The sequence below is a fragment of the Solea senegalensis genome, linkage group LG3, assembly GCF_019176455.1.
Source record: "Solea senegalensis isolate Sse05_10M linkage group LG3, IFAPA_SoseM_1, whole genome shotgun sequence".
NCBI lineage: Eukaryota > Metazoa > Chordata > Actinopteri > Pleuronectiformes > Soleidae > Solea > Solea senegalensis.
The window spans coordinates 5,158,073-5,173,896 of record NC_058023.1 but is presented as its reverse complement, the minus strand read 5'-3'; the positions used below and the strand labels follow the sequence as shown (position 1 = coordinate 5,173,896).

Here is a 15,824-nt window from a genome sequence, read left to right as displayed (position 1 = left end):
CACATCATTTTGGAGCGTATGTTATTTGGGTAATTTTGGTCAATTTAGGAGAAATGTATGGATAAAAAACTTTTTTGCAGATTAAAACATATAAGGAATTGGTTGCCACAACATAGTTTAAAGGCTTTTTAATTTCACTGTCATTCACTGTCAAGACCAATCTGCTAGTTGCAGTTCCACATTTGACCACAAGTCTTCCTACGACCTTCTTGGAGACAGTTTATAAACAGTAAATTAACGTGTGGCTGTAAAGGCACATCAATTTGGAGCACGTGCTCACTTTGACATTTGTTATTTGGGTAATTTTGGTCAATTTGAGAAGAATTTAGGCCTAAAAACCCCCATGTAATTTCACCAATTGTCGCAGATTAAAACATCAGAGCTTTTGGGTGTAACGGTTTTTATTATTATTATTGTTTATTCATTGGAGAAACTCAGGAGGGTAAAAATGGAAAGTTTGAGAGAGAGAGAGAGAGAGAGACTGTGTGTGTGTGTGTGTGTGTGAGAGAGAGAGAGAGACTGTGGAGCTCTTGTTTGGATGAGAGGAGGAGGAGTGGGAGTGCGTGGGACAGTGAAGGAAAAGAAGAAGTCGGACATTCACAGTGTGGACGTGAAGACAGAAGGAGTGTGTTTTTAAACTAGAGACAAACTCAGAGAATCACGTGAAGACAGTCGTGGACACGTTTGACTGAAGCTCAGAGGACAAAGTTGTTGTTTTTGTTTTTCCTGCGGAGAATGAGCAGAGGAAGCGAATCCAGTCAAGGAGTTGGGGACTATGTAGGAATTCCCGACTGAAGTCATGGTAAGTGACAAAAACTCAACTCAATGACCGTTTGAACCTTAAACCACGATAAGTGAAGCTCGAGTTTTGCGCGTTTATGTTGAAAAAAAAAACCCTCCACCAATAAAAGGTTGTTTCAGAACAAAACTTCGAAGTAAAGTTTCTCACCAATAAATGAAAAAAGGGACTTCACTACCTTCAGTCCAGTGGAAGGACATGTCACGCGTTTTTTCTTCTGTTTTTAACGCATGAAAACATGACGTTTTCTCTGTTAAATTCACAATATTGGAAGTTTTTTTTGTAGCTTTGCACTAGCATGACACAGATACTTTAGCAATATACGATGACAATAATTTAGCAAATCATATGTGTTATGAGATTCTTAAAGTGCAAGGTTTTGGACAATTGGACAACTTCGAAGTTTTTTTTAAGAGTTTATGACCAATTCATGCATTCAAAAGTGATGTAATGACCGTTTTAAACTTTAATGTGGACTCAAAGTGACTTCAGTACATTCAAAGTCCTGTGAAAGGACGATATCGCACATTTTTCTGTTGTTAACACAATGTTAAACTCACAATATTGGACATTTATTAAGATTTGCACGAGCCTGACATGGATACTTTGACAATATATGTTAAAAAAAAAGTCACGTAATACTGAATAACACAACTTTTGTTTCATAAATCCTCCAATAAATTGTGGATTATTTTTTGTAATAAAATGGTGAAGTTTATGACAAATACATGCTAAAAATGTCATTTATTAAAAAGGAGGAAACACGTTTTTAACTCAAAGTCATTACATTCAAAGTCGAGAGGAAGGAAGCTATCACATGACTTTTCTGTTTTTGACGCATGAAAACACAAAGTTGTACATGTTAAATTCAAAATATTGGAATTTTTTTAAGATTTGCATTAGGTTGACATGGATTATTTGACTAAATACACTTCAAAAAAACCCAAAACACCTTCACCATAACGGCAATAAACTTTACAATGACAACGACAATGAAGTTGATATCGATCATTATCACGATAAGTAAAGCTAGTGGTTCATATTTCTTCAAAAGCACTTACTAGGGATTGGGGTTGCAAAGGGGGCGGAAACTTTCCAGAAACTTCATGGGAACTTTAGTTTGGGAATATTCCAAATTGGAAACTTTCCGTGAGGAATTAATGAGAGTTTGAGATTTTGGTGGCTCAGATTTCTATTATGACTCTATTCTCGTAAATTACGACTTTTCTCATAATGGTACGACTTTTTCTCATAATATTACGACTTTATTCCTCATAATGTTATGACTTACGACTTTATTCCTCATAATATTCCGACTTTTTCTCAGAATATTCCGACTTTTTCTCAGAATATTACGACTTTATTCCTCAGAATATTACGAATTTTTCTCAGCATATTATGACTTTATTCCTCATAATATTACAACTTTTTTCTTGAATGTTGACATTTTTCTCGTACTATTTTATTATTGAGACTTTTTCTCATAATGTTACGACTTTTTTTCCCTCATAATATAACTTTTTAATATTACGTTTTTCTCATAATATTACGGCTAGGTTCAGATTTCCTCAAAAGCAAAAACAGACAAAAATCAGAGATAAAATATTTATACGTGTTATTTTACGAGATTCTTAAAGTGCAATGCATAAATATAACATACTTTTAGATAAATGTACTTTATTTATTCATCTCTTTCTTTGCAGATTTCAGGTCCTTTATACGTAACAATTCGGAAAAAGGACGACATGACTTCATATATATATACACAGTATTGTTGGTGTATTATTGCTGCACTGCTATAAATTTATGTGCATTTTAATCATTCCCTTGTCACTAAAGCACGCAGCACACTTCAGAAGAAGCAGGCCTCTGTCAGCAGCCTACAGAGCTGTCAAATCCCAGTGGCAGCAGTTTAGAACGACGTGATTTAAAACGCTGTGACGCCAGTGATTTTTGTGGTCGAGCTGCAGAGCTGAAAAAAAAGAAAAAAAGAGATCTCTGTTGCATCTCCTGGGATTTTGTTTACCATCCACACCCACATGTGGTCCAATCAATGAACGAACACACACACACGTACAGAGTATACATACTCTAGATACATTTCAACTTAATTAGGAAAAGAAGAAAGAAACGACCAGAAAACAAAGTCTAGGTTCTGTGTGTTGGGAAGGGTGGAGCAGTTTTTGGCAGAGAGAGGAAGAGTAAAAGGCAAAGAGAAAGGGAGAAGTGTAATAAAAGAGGAGGGTAGGGCTACTTTTTTTTTATTTTAGGAGAGTTGGACTTCAGCAGCAGTGGTTTTTTGTCGGTGATGCCGCATTTTCCACATCGGGACCTGGGAGAAAAGGGGAAATGAGAGGAGGGAAAAAAAAAAAAAAAAAAAGAGGGAAAAAGAAACGGGAACAAGGGATGGCATGGACTTGAGCGGAGGACGAACCCATTTTTATCTTCGTCAGAACTTGACAGGGAAAGTTTGGGGGTTTGAGAAGAGTAACAGATGTACACGTGAGAACTTTTACAGACGCGGAGAAGTCATAAACGTAAAGATTTTCTATAATAACAGACTAAATAAGAGGAAAACAAACCCTCCAGAATGACAACTTGGGCTCACGTGTACTCGCTCGGTGCTGCTAACCCGTGCACTTTGGGGTTAAAATGCATTAATACACACTTATGCGCACACTTCACACACACACACACACACTTCACACACACACACACACACACACACACACACACACACAGACAGACACACAACAGTGTTTGTGTGGCAGAGGGTATTTCCATTCCTCATGTCTGCTTCGCACTGCTTTTGAAACTCTTAATGGGAAGAAACCGTCCACAGAGAAGTCTGATGAAAGTTGTAGCAACCGGTGTTCTGTGTGTGTGTGTGTGTGTGTGTTTGTTTTACCCGGCTCGCAGTCCCAAAGCGGTAGGAGATAACAGCAGCAGAACAATCCAGACAGGATCAGTGATGTTGTCATTCACGGGAATCTAAGTTTCCTGTGATTGTCAAGAGAACGAGAGTATTTAGGGCCAAACTGAAGTTTTTTTTTTTTTATCTTTTGAGAATATAGTCATTATTTATAGACTTTTTCCTTGTCATATTATGACTTTTTTCCTCATAATATTATGACTATAATCTCATAATTTTAGGACTTTATCCTTGCAATATTACGTTTTCTCATAATATGACTCTTTTCCTCATAATATTTTTTAATGTTGCGACTTCATTCTTGTGATGCTACGACTTCTTTCTCATAATATTATGACTTTTTTTCTGCAATAGTACAACTTTATTCGTCAGTCGTAAATGACATGCGTCGATAAAATAATCTTGCATTTCCAAGTAACTTCATGCATTGCAGTTGAGGACGTAAAAAGTGGATTTTATTCATTTATTTAGTAATTCAGGAACTAAATAGGTAAGACTATGTTTTGGTTTTCACAGTGGAGCTTCAGCTGAAAGAATTGGTGTGTCACACGTTGTTGGCGCCAGATAATGAAATCATACTAATATTCCACCACAAACTTTAGTACGCTGTTTGAACTGAGTTCTCGCACAAAGCCGCTCTCATCATGGTCTGTGTTTTGTTTTTTTTTGTCAAACAAAGTGCGCCTAACCGTGTTTTAGCATTAGGAACCACAGTCACTGCTCTGCTAACTTCCACCAGGTGTCAGGCTGAAGCCCGACGTCAACTGCTAAAGCGACACTGAAAGCCCCCAGTGTAAAAGCGCTAACAAACATATAACCAAACGATGAACACAGACAAACGTTTAGCAGCTCAAGTTTGAGACGGTTGCGCCACTACGCCAAACATTTGCTAACATGCTAACATCCTATTATCAGGTGACAAGCTGTTGTGTTTACAGCTAGCTTGACTGTGCTAACCAAGTGACCAAAAGGCAAGAGTGAATCCTGGTTTGTTTCAATTCAAATAATAATTTTGGCCATTGTTTTTGTTAATAGATATAATTGAAAAGTTAATGTTTTGGTAACATGTGACTTGATAAAGCAAGCTAGTTAGCTTCCTTCATGTTTGACTCCCTGGATAACTTTATTTATAATACTTTGTGAGCTGACTTTAACTTTAAAGTGTAAAATACATTTGTTTTGACATAATTTGACTAAACTGTTGGCTCTTTTTGCTAGCGTGCTAACACTCTGACAAAGCTAAATACATCCACTCGAGAGGTTTTGTTCTGGGTTTCTTAGATTTGTTTGTCTGATTTTTTAAGGACACAGTTTGATGAAATTTACTAGGAATGTAGCTTTATGGCTTTAGAAAAGGATGATTACATTTTGGCGCCGATTTGGAAAATTGAGAAGACTTGGCGGACATTTGCGCTCTTTGAGTGCTTTCTCTAGGTTACGCCCTTATTGTGTCCCATTTTCCCACAGCAGAACCAACGGTGCGGGTTTCGCAGCTGCCGTGGACTGTATTCGCTGACAGACCACGGAGCTTAAGGAGTCTAAAACGATCCCTTTAAAATGTCCCCGCAATCTGGTTGACCTACTGTAGGTCAGGTGAGATTATACGGGAAGATTTAGAGACGGAAATTAGTCTCAGGCCTCCTTTTCCTTTTGTCTACCTACTTTTTTTTTGCACCCTCAGTTTAAATTTCACCTCCATCTTTCCTGCGACAGCATCCTTTTCTCCTAATCATGTCATCTCCCATCACTCCTTCCACTCTCTCGCTCTCCTCTTCTCTTCTTCCCTTGGCAGCGGCGGGGGTCTTCATCTGGTTTCTATCATGGTTACTGCTGCTCTTGTTTCCCATCGATCTCTCCCTCAGGTCAGCCTTCTCCTCCTCCTCCTCCCCCCCCAGGTTTCTTTTCCAGCTCTTTCTGTCTGAGCCCTCACAAGACTGTCTGCTTCTTTCTGTCAATTTGTCTCCTTTTCTAACTCCCTTCAGACTCTAATAAGCTGTGTGACAGTCCAAAGTGAAGCCATGTGAATTTCCCTTTCTGCATGTATTCTCTGATCTCTATTCTCCACATTTCTTTTTTTTTGCCCCCGTCTCTTGTCTTTTTTTTCTGTTTGGATGACAACCAGCGTCTCCGTCATTCGCGTCCACGTACAGGAAAGAAAGACAGGAAGTCTGACGCATGAGTGACACGCTCTGATTCTGTCCTCGCTCCCAGATTTTGAGACAATGGCGAGGATGCACACTCATGCACAGTGTTTGCCTATCCTGTACTCGCTGCACATACTGAATGAACTCGCACACTTTCCTGGTGACTCAACATCCACAGGGTGCAAACAGCATTGGACAAAAGTAAAGATGGACAAAGCATCGGTTCAAACAAAAGAAGCAAAATGACTCTAAACGCTGTAGGCGCTGTAATGCTGTCAACAAAAAAAAGACAACGTGGAGCATAAAGCTTGCATGCTGTGTACCTACTCAAAAATATAGATGACGTCTAGTGGGATGGAGGGTTAGAGAGGTGGGACGCTGACGTATTGGATGTTTTCACAAAATTGCATGGGTGGCTTTTTGTGTTTTTTTTCCACTCTGGGACCCATTTTCCAAAAATAGTGTTTTAGGGCTCCAAAAGTAAATACCAGTTCCATGTGCACGAAAAGCCGAAAACCTTTGCAGATTCTCATAAAATCTTTTCTCGTGTGTACAGGCCCTTAGTTCTGTCTCACTGAAAACATGGTTGTTGGTGTGGACACAAAAAGTCAAATATATGCTTCCTAAATATCTTAAGTATCTACTTGCTGCTGGATGTTGCTGTTTAACCACTTTTTCTGACCTAATGAAAGCTTATTCTCCTGCACCAAAGTCCATTGAAGAAATCTATGTTTTTAGTTCACGGAACACAGAATCTATTGCTCTACTGCTGCCTCGAGTTTGTGTCACTTGCGTAAATCCAAACAAAATATATTCTTAAAATATCGTAGACTTTAGTGGACATAGAATATATAAAAGTACAAAAACTAAAGAACTTATTTAGGGGTTCTATGTTCAATTTTTGTTGCAGATAAACCCATGTAACTGTTACACTCTTGACATTTTAAATAACAGCGTTTTTTCCAGTGATCCTGTCTACTACAACATTAGCATTAGCAACAACAGTCACTGCTCTCCTAACTTCCAACAGGTGTCAGGCTAAAGCCCAACATCAACCACTAAAGCAACACATAAGGTGCATTAGTGCTCTCAAAAACCCTCAGTGTAAAAGCGCTAACAAACAAATAACCAAACAATGAACACAGTCAAACATTTAGCATCTACAGATCGAGACGTTTGCATTAGGATTTGATTAAGTCGCTGAAAGAGAGCTACGGGTTAAGATTTTGTGAGATTACGCCACTACTCCAAGCATAAATGCTAATGTGAAGAGTCTGCTAACATGCTAACAACACCGTTTTTAAGAGGTTGAAGTTGTGTTTACAGCTAGCTTGACTACTAACCAAGAAACCAAAAAGAAACAGTGATTGTTTTTGTTAATAAATATATTTAATGTATGTTATATTTTTGTGTAAAAGACTGAAAGCAAGAAACAAGAACCTTTGCGTTAGCTGCATTTGGTCATGTTTGACTGACAAGTTGTTTTTACAGCTAGCTTGACTGTGCTAACCAAGTGACCAAAAAGAAAGAGTTATATAGGTTTGGCCATTGTTTTTGTTCATAAACATATTTTAAAAGTTAATGTTTTGGTAACATGTGTAAAAGACTTGATAAAGCAAGCTAATTAGCTTAATTTGTTCATGTGTGACGCCTTGGTTAACTTTATTTAAAATACTTTGTGAGCTGACTTCGACTTTAAAGTGTAAAGTACATTTGTTTTCACGCTAGCGTGCTAACACTCTGAAAAAGCTAAATACATCCACTCTGATTCTGAGCAGCATAAAAGCAACAAAGCCCTTTGAGCAGGATATTCCCCCACAAAATGACTGTTTTTCTGGAAAAAAAAAAAGAGCTACATATTTGACCCCGAGTGGTTGTATATGGAGAGAGATGGAATCATATTGCAGAGGCTTTGCAGAGACGGAAAAGAACCACACAGCGCGACGATACACAAAGAGTTGATTAACACCAGAGACCAGACGACCAGGTCGGTGGACACTTTAATTTAGTGTTAACTCAACTCGTGTGGGATGCTTTTCAGTTTAAGAGGAAGTTCCCGCTGACTTGCCTTGGAGTCCTCCAGACCCCCTGCAGGGATTTTTACTAGACGCAATATGTTCTGTCACTGAGCCAAAAGGCTGTTTGAACCTCTTTTTACGACCACTACACCTACTCCAACACGCTCCCGGACAGACGGTTGTTTACCATAGTCTGCGACTGAAACTCCTCCTCCTGTTCACGCAGACTGATAATCGGACCTGTATCCTAATTCAAAACTTGTGTTTGTGTCGTTTGGACCATAATGTCCATCACTTCAATAAAATAGCATGGACATTTGGGCAAGCATATATACCATTGTGTAATATTTGCATGGGTCTATTAGCGGGAATTGAAAATACTACCCATAAGTGTGTTTGTGTAGGTGAAAAACTTCTTTAAAACTCCTTTTATATGTGCGTCAAAGGAGGACCATGATTTACAAAGGGCGCCATCTTGTGCCACTGTGCTTCTACAGTAGCCTGAAGGGACAAACCAGCCAGTGAGCTTTCATATCATACTGTATATGTAAGCAATAACAAACAATCTTTAACTCTGCATTAGTTAGTTTAGTTTAGTCTGTCGCTCAAAAATAGGGGTGGGTCTAAATATCGATTTGGTGATATATCGTCGTCCTTTACGATAAATATCAATATTTTTAATTAACAAAACAGTCCCTGCCAGTTTCACTCACTGAGCGTCATTACTTCATGTCTCATCACGGTGGCGCTGCTCAAATGAATGACGGGAAACTTGGGTGGAAGTTAGCTGACTGAAGAAGAGGGAGTTTATAGCGGGATAATGGTGGAGTAAGCTTTACTATTCTATTATGTCACTATTTTACTTTGATTGATTTTTTGTTTTATACTTTTTAAAGCACTTTGGTCAAACCTTGGTTGTTCTAGAAAGAAAATTGACTTGGTATTGCTAACAACGGCTAGCCCGTGGTCACGTCACTCCCATCCACACACACATCTTAACACTATGAACACATCTGCTGTCAACAACAAGTCTCCTCGGTTTTGTCTCCCCCGTCACGATTTTTTTGAGTTTATTCAGACGTCTCAGACAAAGTTGCGTAACTTGTAAAAAACTACAGTTTGTTTCCTTGTGTGATACTCATTCTACCCTCTTCTCTGGTCAACCGCAAACCAAACCCCCCCGGCTGAAAAACAAAAAAAAATGATTTCAAACACTGTTGAACCCAGGTCTTCTTCCATAAACCACCAGCACCAGCTCATTCTCTCCTGGCTCGCTCTCTCTTCCCTCTCTCTCCATTTTTCCGAACACTCTGTTCTCCCATTCCGGTTTTTCCTCCCATTGGATCCATCCCTCACGGTTATTCAGCACAATGTTTGTGTGTGTGTGTGTGAATCCCGACATAATCGTTGTCAGATGAGGCCGAGAGAGTCGTACGGAGGTGAAACAAAGAGAAAAGAAGAAGAAGAAACTCTGGAGATGGGGAGGAGGGGAGAGAGCAGGCTTGGGGAAAAGGGAGGGAGAGTGAAAGAGAGAAGTGGGAGGGGAAAAAAAGTTGCCGGTTGTCAAGGCAACAGCCAGTGTAGAAAAATAAACACTTTATGTGTTGTGTGCTCTGTTCTGTCACCCTCCACCTCACTAGTCCCGTGTGTGTGTGTATGTGCATGTCTTAAATAAGCTGTGAGGACCAATTGTCAAACAAACCTGTCTTTGTGAGGACATTTGTCCATGAAGACGTACATATTAAGAGTCCTGTCCATCTTTGGATCCACATAATTATCGTTATATTATATATTCTCAATACATAGACATAGTAAATCTATATATAAAACTTTATACATGACGTTATCCGGATTACATTTATTTGGGTGTAGAAGGGACAAAAATGTCTCTTTTGATACTAAATGCTACAGAGCCCTGAACCAGGGAATACATCATATCTATGAGTGTCCTTACAAGGGACGTGAGACCAGCATGTGTGTGTGTGTATTAGCGTTAAGAGTTAAAGTTGCTGGACTCTTTTGTTCTGGAGGTTCTTACGGGTTAAGGCCTTGGAGGAAATGTTTGACACTCCCCAGACCATACAACAGGAAGTTGAAAGTAGAATATGTGTATATATGTGTATATATATGTGTGTGTGTCAGCAAAAAGTGAGACATGTTGGCTGTTAAATGCAAACACAGACATCAGAGTTGATTCAGCGTCCGGGTTTGGATTAACCCTTTCCTACCATCTCTCTCTCTCTGTCAGGGTTCGGAGGCGATGGAGGATTGCGTGCAGGGGGCGCTCTCGTCACTGTATCCTCCTTTCGAGAGCACGGCGCCACCCCTTCTCTCCCAGGTACACCTTCACTCCAGTCCTAAAATCCTGATCTAAATAATTGTGGTTTGTGACAAAAAAAAATACGATTTGAACTCTTAAAATGCTCGTGAAAATCTCAAATAACTTTATAGCTTTTAGCTAAAATTGGCACAAATACAGACACAGAGGAAATTCATGATGTGTTACCAAAAAACGTCCACGTACCTCTGTTTTTTGGGTTCGGGATATCGGTGCCATAATCGTAAAAATCTGTAAGCAATTCAACTGAAAAACTCAAATAGTGTGACAGTTTTTTTTTATCTAAAAATAAGCACAAATACAGACATAGTTACACAACGTCGTAATGTTATTAAAAACATATACAAGCGCTACTAAAAAAAACATCCTGTGTTTTGGAAGTGAATTCACTCCATTGTTTCCAAAACTGTTAAAAATATGCTATAAACTCATGAAAATGTCTCTTAAACACACTGAAATCACTTAAGCTAACATTTTTTTGACAGTTTTTTTTCCACACGTGCGATAAAATCACACATCCTCTTCCTCATCGTCCTCTACTAAATGGACAGGGAATTATATGTAATTGAATGATTAGGCAACACTGGGTTTCGTGAGGAAGGCGATGCTATGGGCAGATAATGATAACAGCTAACGCTGGACGCCAACGCAAACAACGTCCAAGCAGCGGCTCGATTACAGCCAAAGCCTTTTACTCCAACCTTTTTACTTTTACAAGCTGTTTGTTTTTTCTTCCAGTCAACATCGATTATAAGAGAGTTACTGCTCACAGGTGCATTGTGGGAACTGCCTGTCACCTCGAAAATTAGCATCACAAAGCGCAATAATCGTATTAGGTTAACCTCCCTGTTGGCTTTATACTGAAGATAAGACCAATCTCAGCTTTCATTCATCGGGAATTTGATAACTATGTTTTTCCATAGTTTTCCATCATTCCATTGAAATGTCTTTGTTGCTATGGATGAAAATATGGATAATATGGATCAAGTGAGGCCGCCTTGGTGATTGTTATTGTTTTACTTTCTTATGCTATCAAGGCGCCATGAATTCCCTTCACTCATGAAAACCATAAAAAAAAAAATGTTGCAAAAATACCAGAATGTCACTATTATAATACTTCAGTTTTAGTGTCTGAATCGGGTTTATCCGTAAACATTGAGAAAATGTAACTAAAGTTTGAAAAAACATAATTTACGCCAGCAAAAAGACATCAGAAATAACGTTAGCTAACATTTTAGTGAGACATTTTTTTTTCATTATAAATCACTTCAAAATAAATCACTAGAACTGTATTTTGGCGAGTATTCCCCACAATCAATTTATTGTGCCTTTCCTGTAACATTTCAGTAACAAGTAACATTTTCAAGTCCAAAATGAGAAGGAATGTGGTTTTTCACTTCAGGAGTTTTTGTCTCCTTTGTCCGTCTCTGTCCAGGTCTTCTCAGTCCTGGAGTCGACCTACCAACACGACAGTCTCCGCTACCTACTGGACTACTTTGTTCCCGCCAAGCATCTCCTGCACAAACTGCAGCAGCACGCTTGCGTGAGTTCCTCGCTGAGAACCCGGCTTCACACCAAAACACACGCTCAGAATAATGAGAAGCAGAAGCATCTGTCATATCCTTTAAGAGCTGTGTGAGAAATGTATCAGCTGTTAAGCCTTTTCGGATTCTTTTGGTGAAAACTCTTTTTCGGAGCATCTGTTTCTGAGTGAGTTCGTGGGCGTCTTGTCCAACACGAGACAAGTCATAAGTCAGGTCCAAAGGCCTTGTAAGACTTTATGTTTGCACTCGTGATGCCACCGAATGAGCTGAAACCAACCAAGAAAAGTCCAAAGCCTCGTCTCATGAAACCTTACGTGAAGTCAGTACAGTTCAGTGCACAGTGATAGTGGAGACAGACAGGAAATGTAATTGGAGACGAGGGGAGTTGACGAGCAGCAAATGGTCCAGATGGCTGCGGGTTCAACCAGGGACCGAGCCGCACAGGGCACGTCTGCCCATGTCGTAATCATCGGGCTGTCAGGTCGCCCTCAAAGACTGTACGTTTGGAGGCAATTGGCAGTTATCCACCAGGGGGCGGCTGCAGTTTTTTTTTTGCAAAAAGAATGAGGTTTGAAAGGAGTGGAAGCTTCTACTTCTCACTTGAGTTAAGGGTCTCAATCAATCACGCGCTCGTTTAAGATGAGGTTCATTTTGTCTATTATAAATACCGTCCACTAGGTGGCCGATTGCTGGTGACGTCTTTTAATTTCCGGTCGCAAAAACTGTCGAGGCGAATCTCGAGGCTTCAAAAGTCAAAAGACTATGTCCGTCAACGGTCTTCCTGTACTTGGGTTAGTTGAGTTTAACCCCCGTTAAAACTGCTATCATTGATGCCTTATTTTGCTGAAATTGAGCTAACTTCCTGTCCATTGCTGACGTTAGCATTCCCAAACGTCTAAAGTGGACATAAAAAGCAAATTCTTAGGCTCAGAAAATCAAATTATTTTACACTTACACAAACATACTCAATGAGTAGTATATTCTATTTCCGCCAATAAAGACGCCTTAAGGTCTTTAAAAGCAGTCTAATTTAGACTGCTACTGTACTTCATCTTACGCATGTTTTTCAGAACATATACACATCATTTTCGACTGAAGAAAAATTCTGCAAATTTGCTTGGGGACCCAAAAAACCCAAAAGAAATCTCCTGTGACCCCATCTGTGGGTCCCACCCCAGTGTTTGGCTCTCACTGGTTTAAAGTATGAAGTATGAACTTTCTTGCGCAAATCGTCCAATAAAGTCCAAGCCAGTAGCTGGATCTTATCCGGGCCTTCCCAAAAAAAAAGAAGATGAAGAGCACAGGACCAGGTCACACCAAGGGAAAGTTCAAGGTGGGCTTTATATTATACGACACATGCGTGACCTTCTTTACAAGTCACTCAGCTGCACCGCGGCGGGTCGAGTCCGCCCCAGAAACTCTCGACAGGCCAGGTTATAAAATGAGTGAAAGTAGCTGCTGAAATTCGAGATGGTGTCACCCAGTGGACAAAAGAGGTCGTTTCCTGTGTCAGGGGCTCGACCGAGTTGAAGGATGAGAGAAATGCAGTGAAGTAAAGTAGTTTACAGACGCGTCAAGCTCAGTAGGCGGTGATTGTGTCGCGTACTCTCTGCCTCACAGGTTTCCAAACTTTGCCGTCTCAGAACTGTCTCCTATATTTGTTTTTTGCAGTTTCTCCTAGCATCACAGACACAGACGTGTGCGGAGCATTGTGAGCAAACTGTGTTCTCATTGTTGCCAAGTGGAGCTGCCTTCGGACGGGGAGTTAGACGGCGAGAGTCACGACAATAATTCCTTCCATATGTGAGCGTGTTGCTGCTGCGAGAGAGAGAGAGAAAGAATGAGTAAGAGCGGAGGAGTGGGAGTCCAAGTGGGAGTCGAGAGAGTTTCGCGAACATGGCTTTCATTCACGGCTGCCGAGGCGTGCACGCGCATGCCTGTGCAGAGGGGGATAAAAACGCAGAAGATGCTGGAGGTTGTGGAGATTGAGGGATTTTTCTGGAGGAATGGGCGGTGGAGGGCGAGGGAGCAAAACACTGGGGTGCATTGAGGGAGACGTGGGCAGAGGGAGGAGGGTTTGAAGGACACAGGCACTTACAGAATGTGGCCTGACTCAAAACAGACAAGGAAAAGTCACACATGCTTTTGTAATACAGCAGCTCGACACATAACAGAGATGAAAATAACAGGAGATTGAATAAGGGGCAGAGAGGTGGAGAAGGCAAGATGGAGGAGAACTCGAGTAGAGAGTATAATTTGATCATGAGTGTGGAGGGCATGGAGGAGGGGGAAGCCGCTGCTGTGTCAGTCGATTAGATGTGACTGGGAACAGCAGAGAGAACTTCTGGACGGGTTTCATACCTCAGAGTGTTAGTTATTTGGGGCAGAAGACACAACATACGACCTCCTCTTGTTTTTGAACTCTAGAGCAAACACGCCTCTGGTTTGTTGTGGTGATTCCTCTCCTCTATATTTAGACGCAGTTCAACTTTTTCACGGTGTGTTTGTTTCCCTCCTGTGAAAGAAAACAGTGGAGCGTTGTGAAGAGTCGGGTCATCGTCGGCTTGTTTCCGACTGACTCACTCTCCGACCCTCTGCGGCAATCCAGAGGCTTCTCACTCTGTCATGATGCTAAGCTAAGCGTTTTTGGAAAACCCTGCGCGAGTCACATGTCTGACATTTGTGTGCGGCACCGGCTCGGTGCCAGCGGAGCTTCTGAATAGTGTCGGCTGGTGCGGTATTAGTTCTAGAAATTAAACTCATCTGAGCGACCGAGGCAGAGAAACACACAGAGCTGCAGCTGCTCGGTGTGGGCTGTGGTTTTTGAAAGGGAGCGTGAGTTCGTGCATGACCGTTAAACAGAATCTTTTTTTTTTTTTTCTTAGACTATAAAGTTTTAGAGCAATAGGTTCCTGAAGTGCAGTGAGAGAAATACTGCGCAACCGACAGGACGTAAAGAGGGAGAATTTATGGATCTAACTCTTGGGCTGGACGAAATAATGTTATCATGATAAAACAGTTTAACTAAGGACGTTTCACAAAACTGAGGCAAAACGTTCGCGATTACGATTAAAGACATTCAAATCAGTTTATATCGATAATTTTATACCTGACTATTTATGGCAGATTTTTGCTCCTGAATGAAAGTTGAAGAAACCAGTTTAATGTGGTTTTAAAACACTTAATGGACAGAAAACATTTCACGGGGTAGGCCGATTTATCAGTGGATTCTATCAATAATTGTTTTTTTAAATTGGCTGACTCAATTTTTTGTAGGTTTGACCCTTATATTGAGTTTACACTTTATTTTTACTCAAGTAAAGAACATATCAGGCTGCTCTACTTCCTAAAGATCCACATTTGGGACCAACCATAGCGGAAACCCATATTGGCCGTATTCTAAAAGATATTTAAGGCATATGATCAAACCCTGGTTATATTGGTATTGAAGTTTTGTCACTGTCTGCTCGTCTCCTCAGTCTCAGTACCTGGGTTGCTTGTTCCTTCACTCCGGCTGGCCTCTGTGTCTGGGAGAGAAAGTGGTCGTCCAGCTCTCCACGTTAGACTGGAGGCTCCTGCGCAGCAACGACTTCTACCTGCAGGTGGTTCCCTTCTCCACGCGCTGCCCCCGGCTGGCTCTGAAATGTCTGGCCCCCGGGGGGCGCACTGTCCAGGAGGTCTTGGTGCCCGAGTCACAGCACCCCCTTGTGTTCACCACTGAGTGGCTGCACAGCATCAACAAAGAGCGAGGCCACAAGAGAGAAGGTGAGGGACGGACGAGGAAGTGGGTGGTTAGCGCCGCTAGCGTAGCCTGTTATTTTGGTTGCAGCCACAGTTAACCGCCACTGTGAACTGACAATGCATCAGTGTGGCAGATACACAAATGTTAAAAAAAAAGAAAAGAAAAACAAATACAAATAAGAAACTATCTCATTTGAGTAAATTTGAGTCCATTGTTTGCTTATTGGGTAATTTGCCATAATTATAAATAATAAAAGGGCTTAATCAAGGTCGTCCATGCTCCATATTTGGGGATCAACAGATTGAAA

The 15,824-nt window shown here is 40.7% G+C and overlaps 1 protein-coding gene and 1 long non-coding RNA gene across 3 annotated transcripts in view; one reads left to right on the top strand and one right to left on the bottom strand.

The window, feature by feature from the left end:
- Positions 1–573: 573 nt before the first annotated feature.
- Positions 574–15,824, top strand: part of arhgef40 (Rho guanine nucleotide exchange factor (GEF) 40) — a 40,283-nt gene continuing 25,032 nt past the window's right edge. For both annotated transcript variants that reach the window (XM_044021428.1, XM_044021427.1), the window contains exons 1-4: positions 574–802; positions 10,142–10,231; positions 11,667–11,774; positions 15,255–15,540. In XM_044021428.1, coding sequence (XP_043877363.1) covers positions 800–802; positions 10,142–10,231; positions 11,667–11,774; positions 15,255–15,540 — 487 coding nt within the window. In that variant the 5' untranslated portion in view covers positions 574–799. The remainder of the gene's footprint in view (positions 803–10,141; positions 10,232–11,666; positions 11,775–15,254; positions 15,541–15,824) is intronic.
- Positions 11,524–15,402, bottom strand: LOC122766505. The gene is made up of 2 exons (XR_006360075.1): positions 15,264–15,402; positions 11,524–13,593 (listed from the first exon to the last, which is right to left on the bottom strand). It is a non-coding gene; the product is annotated as an uncharacterized LOC122766505 (long non-coding RNA).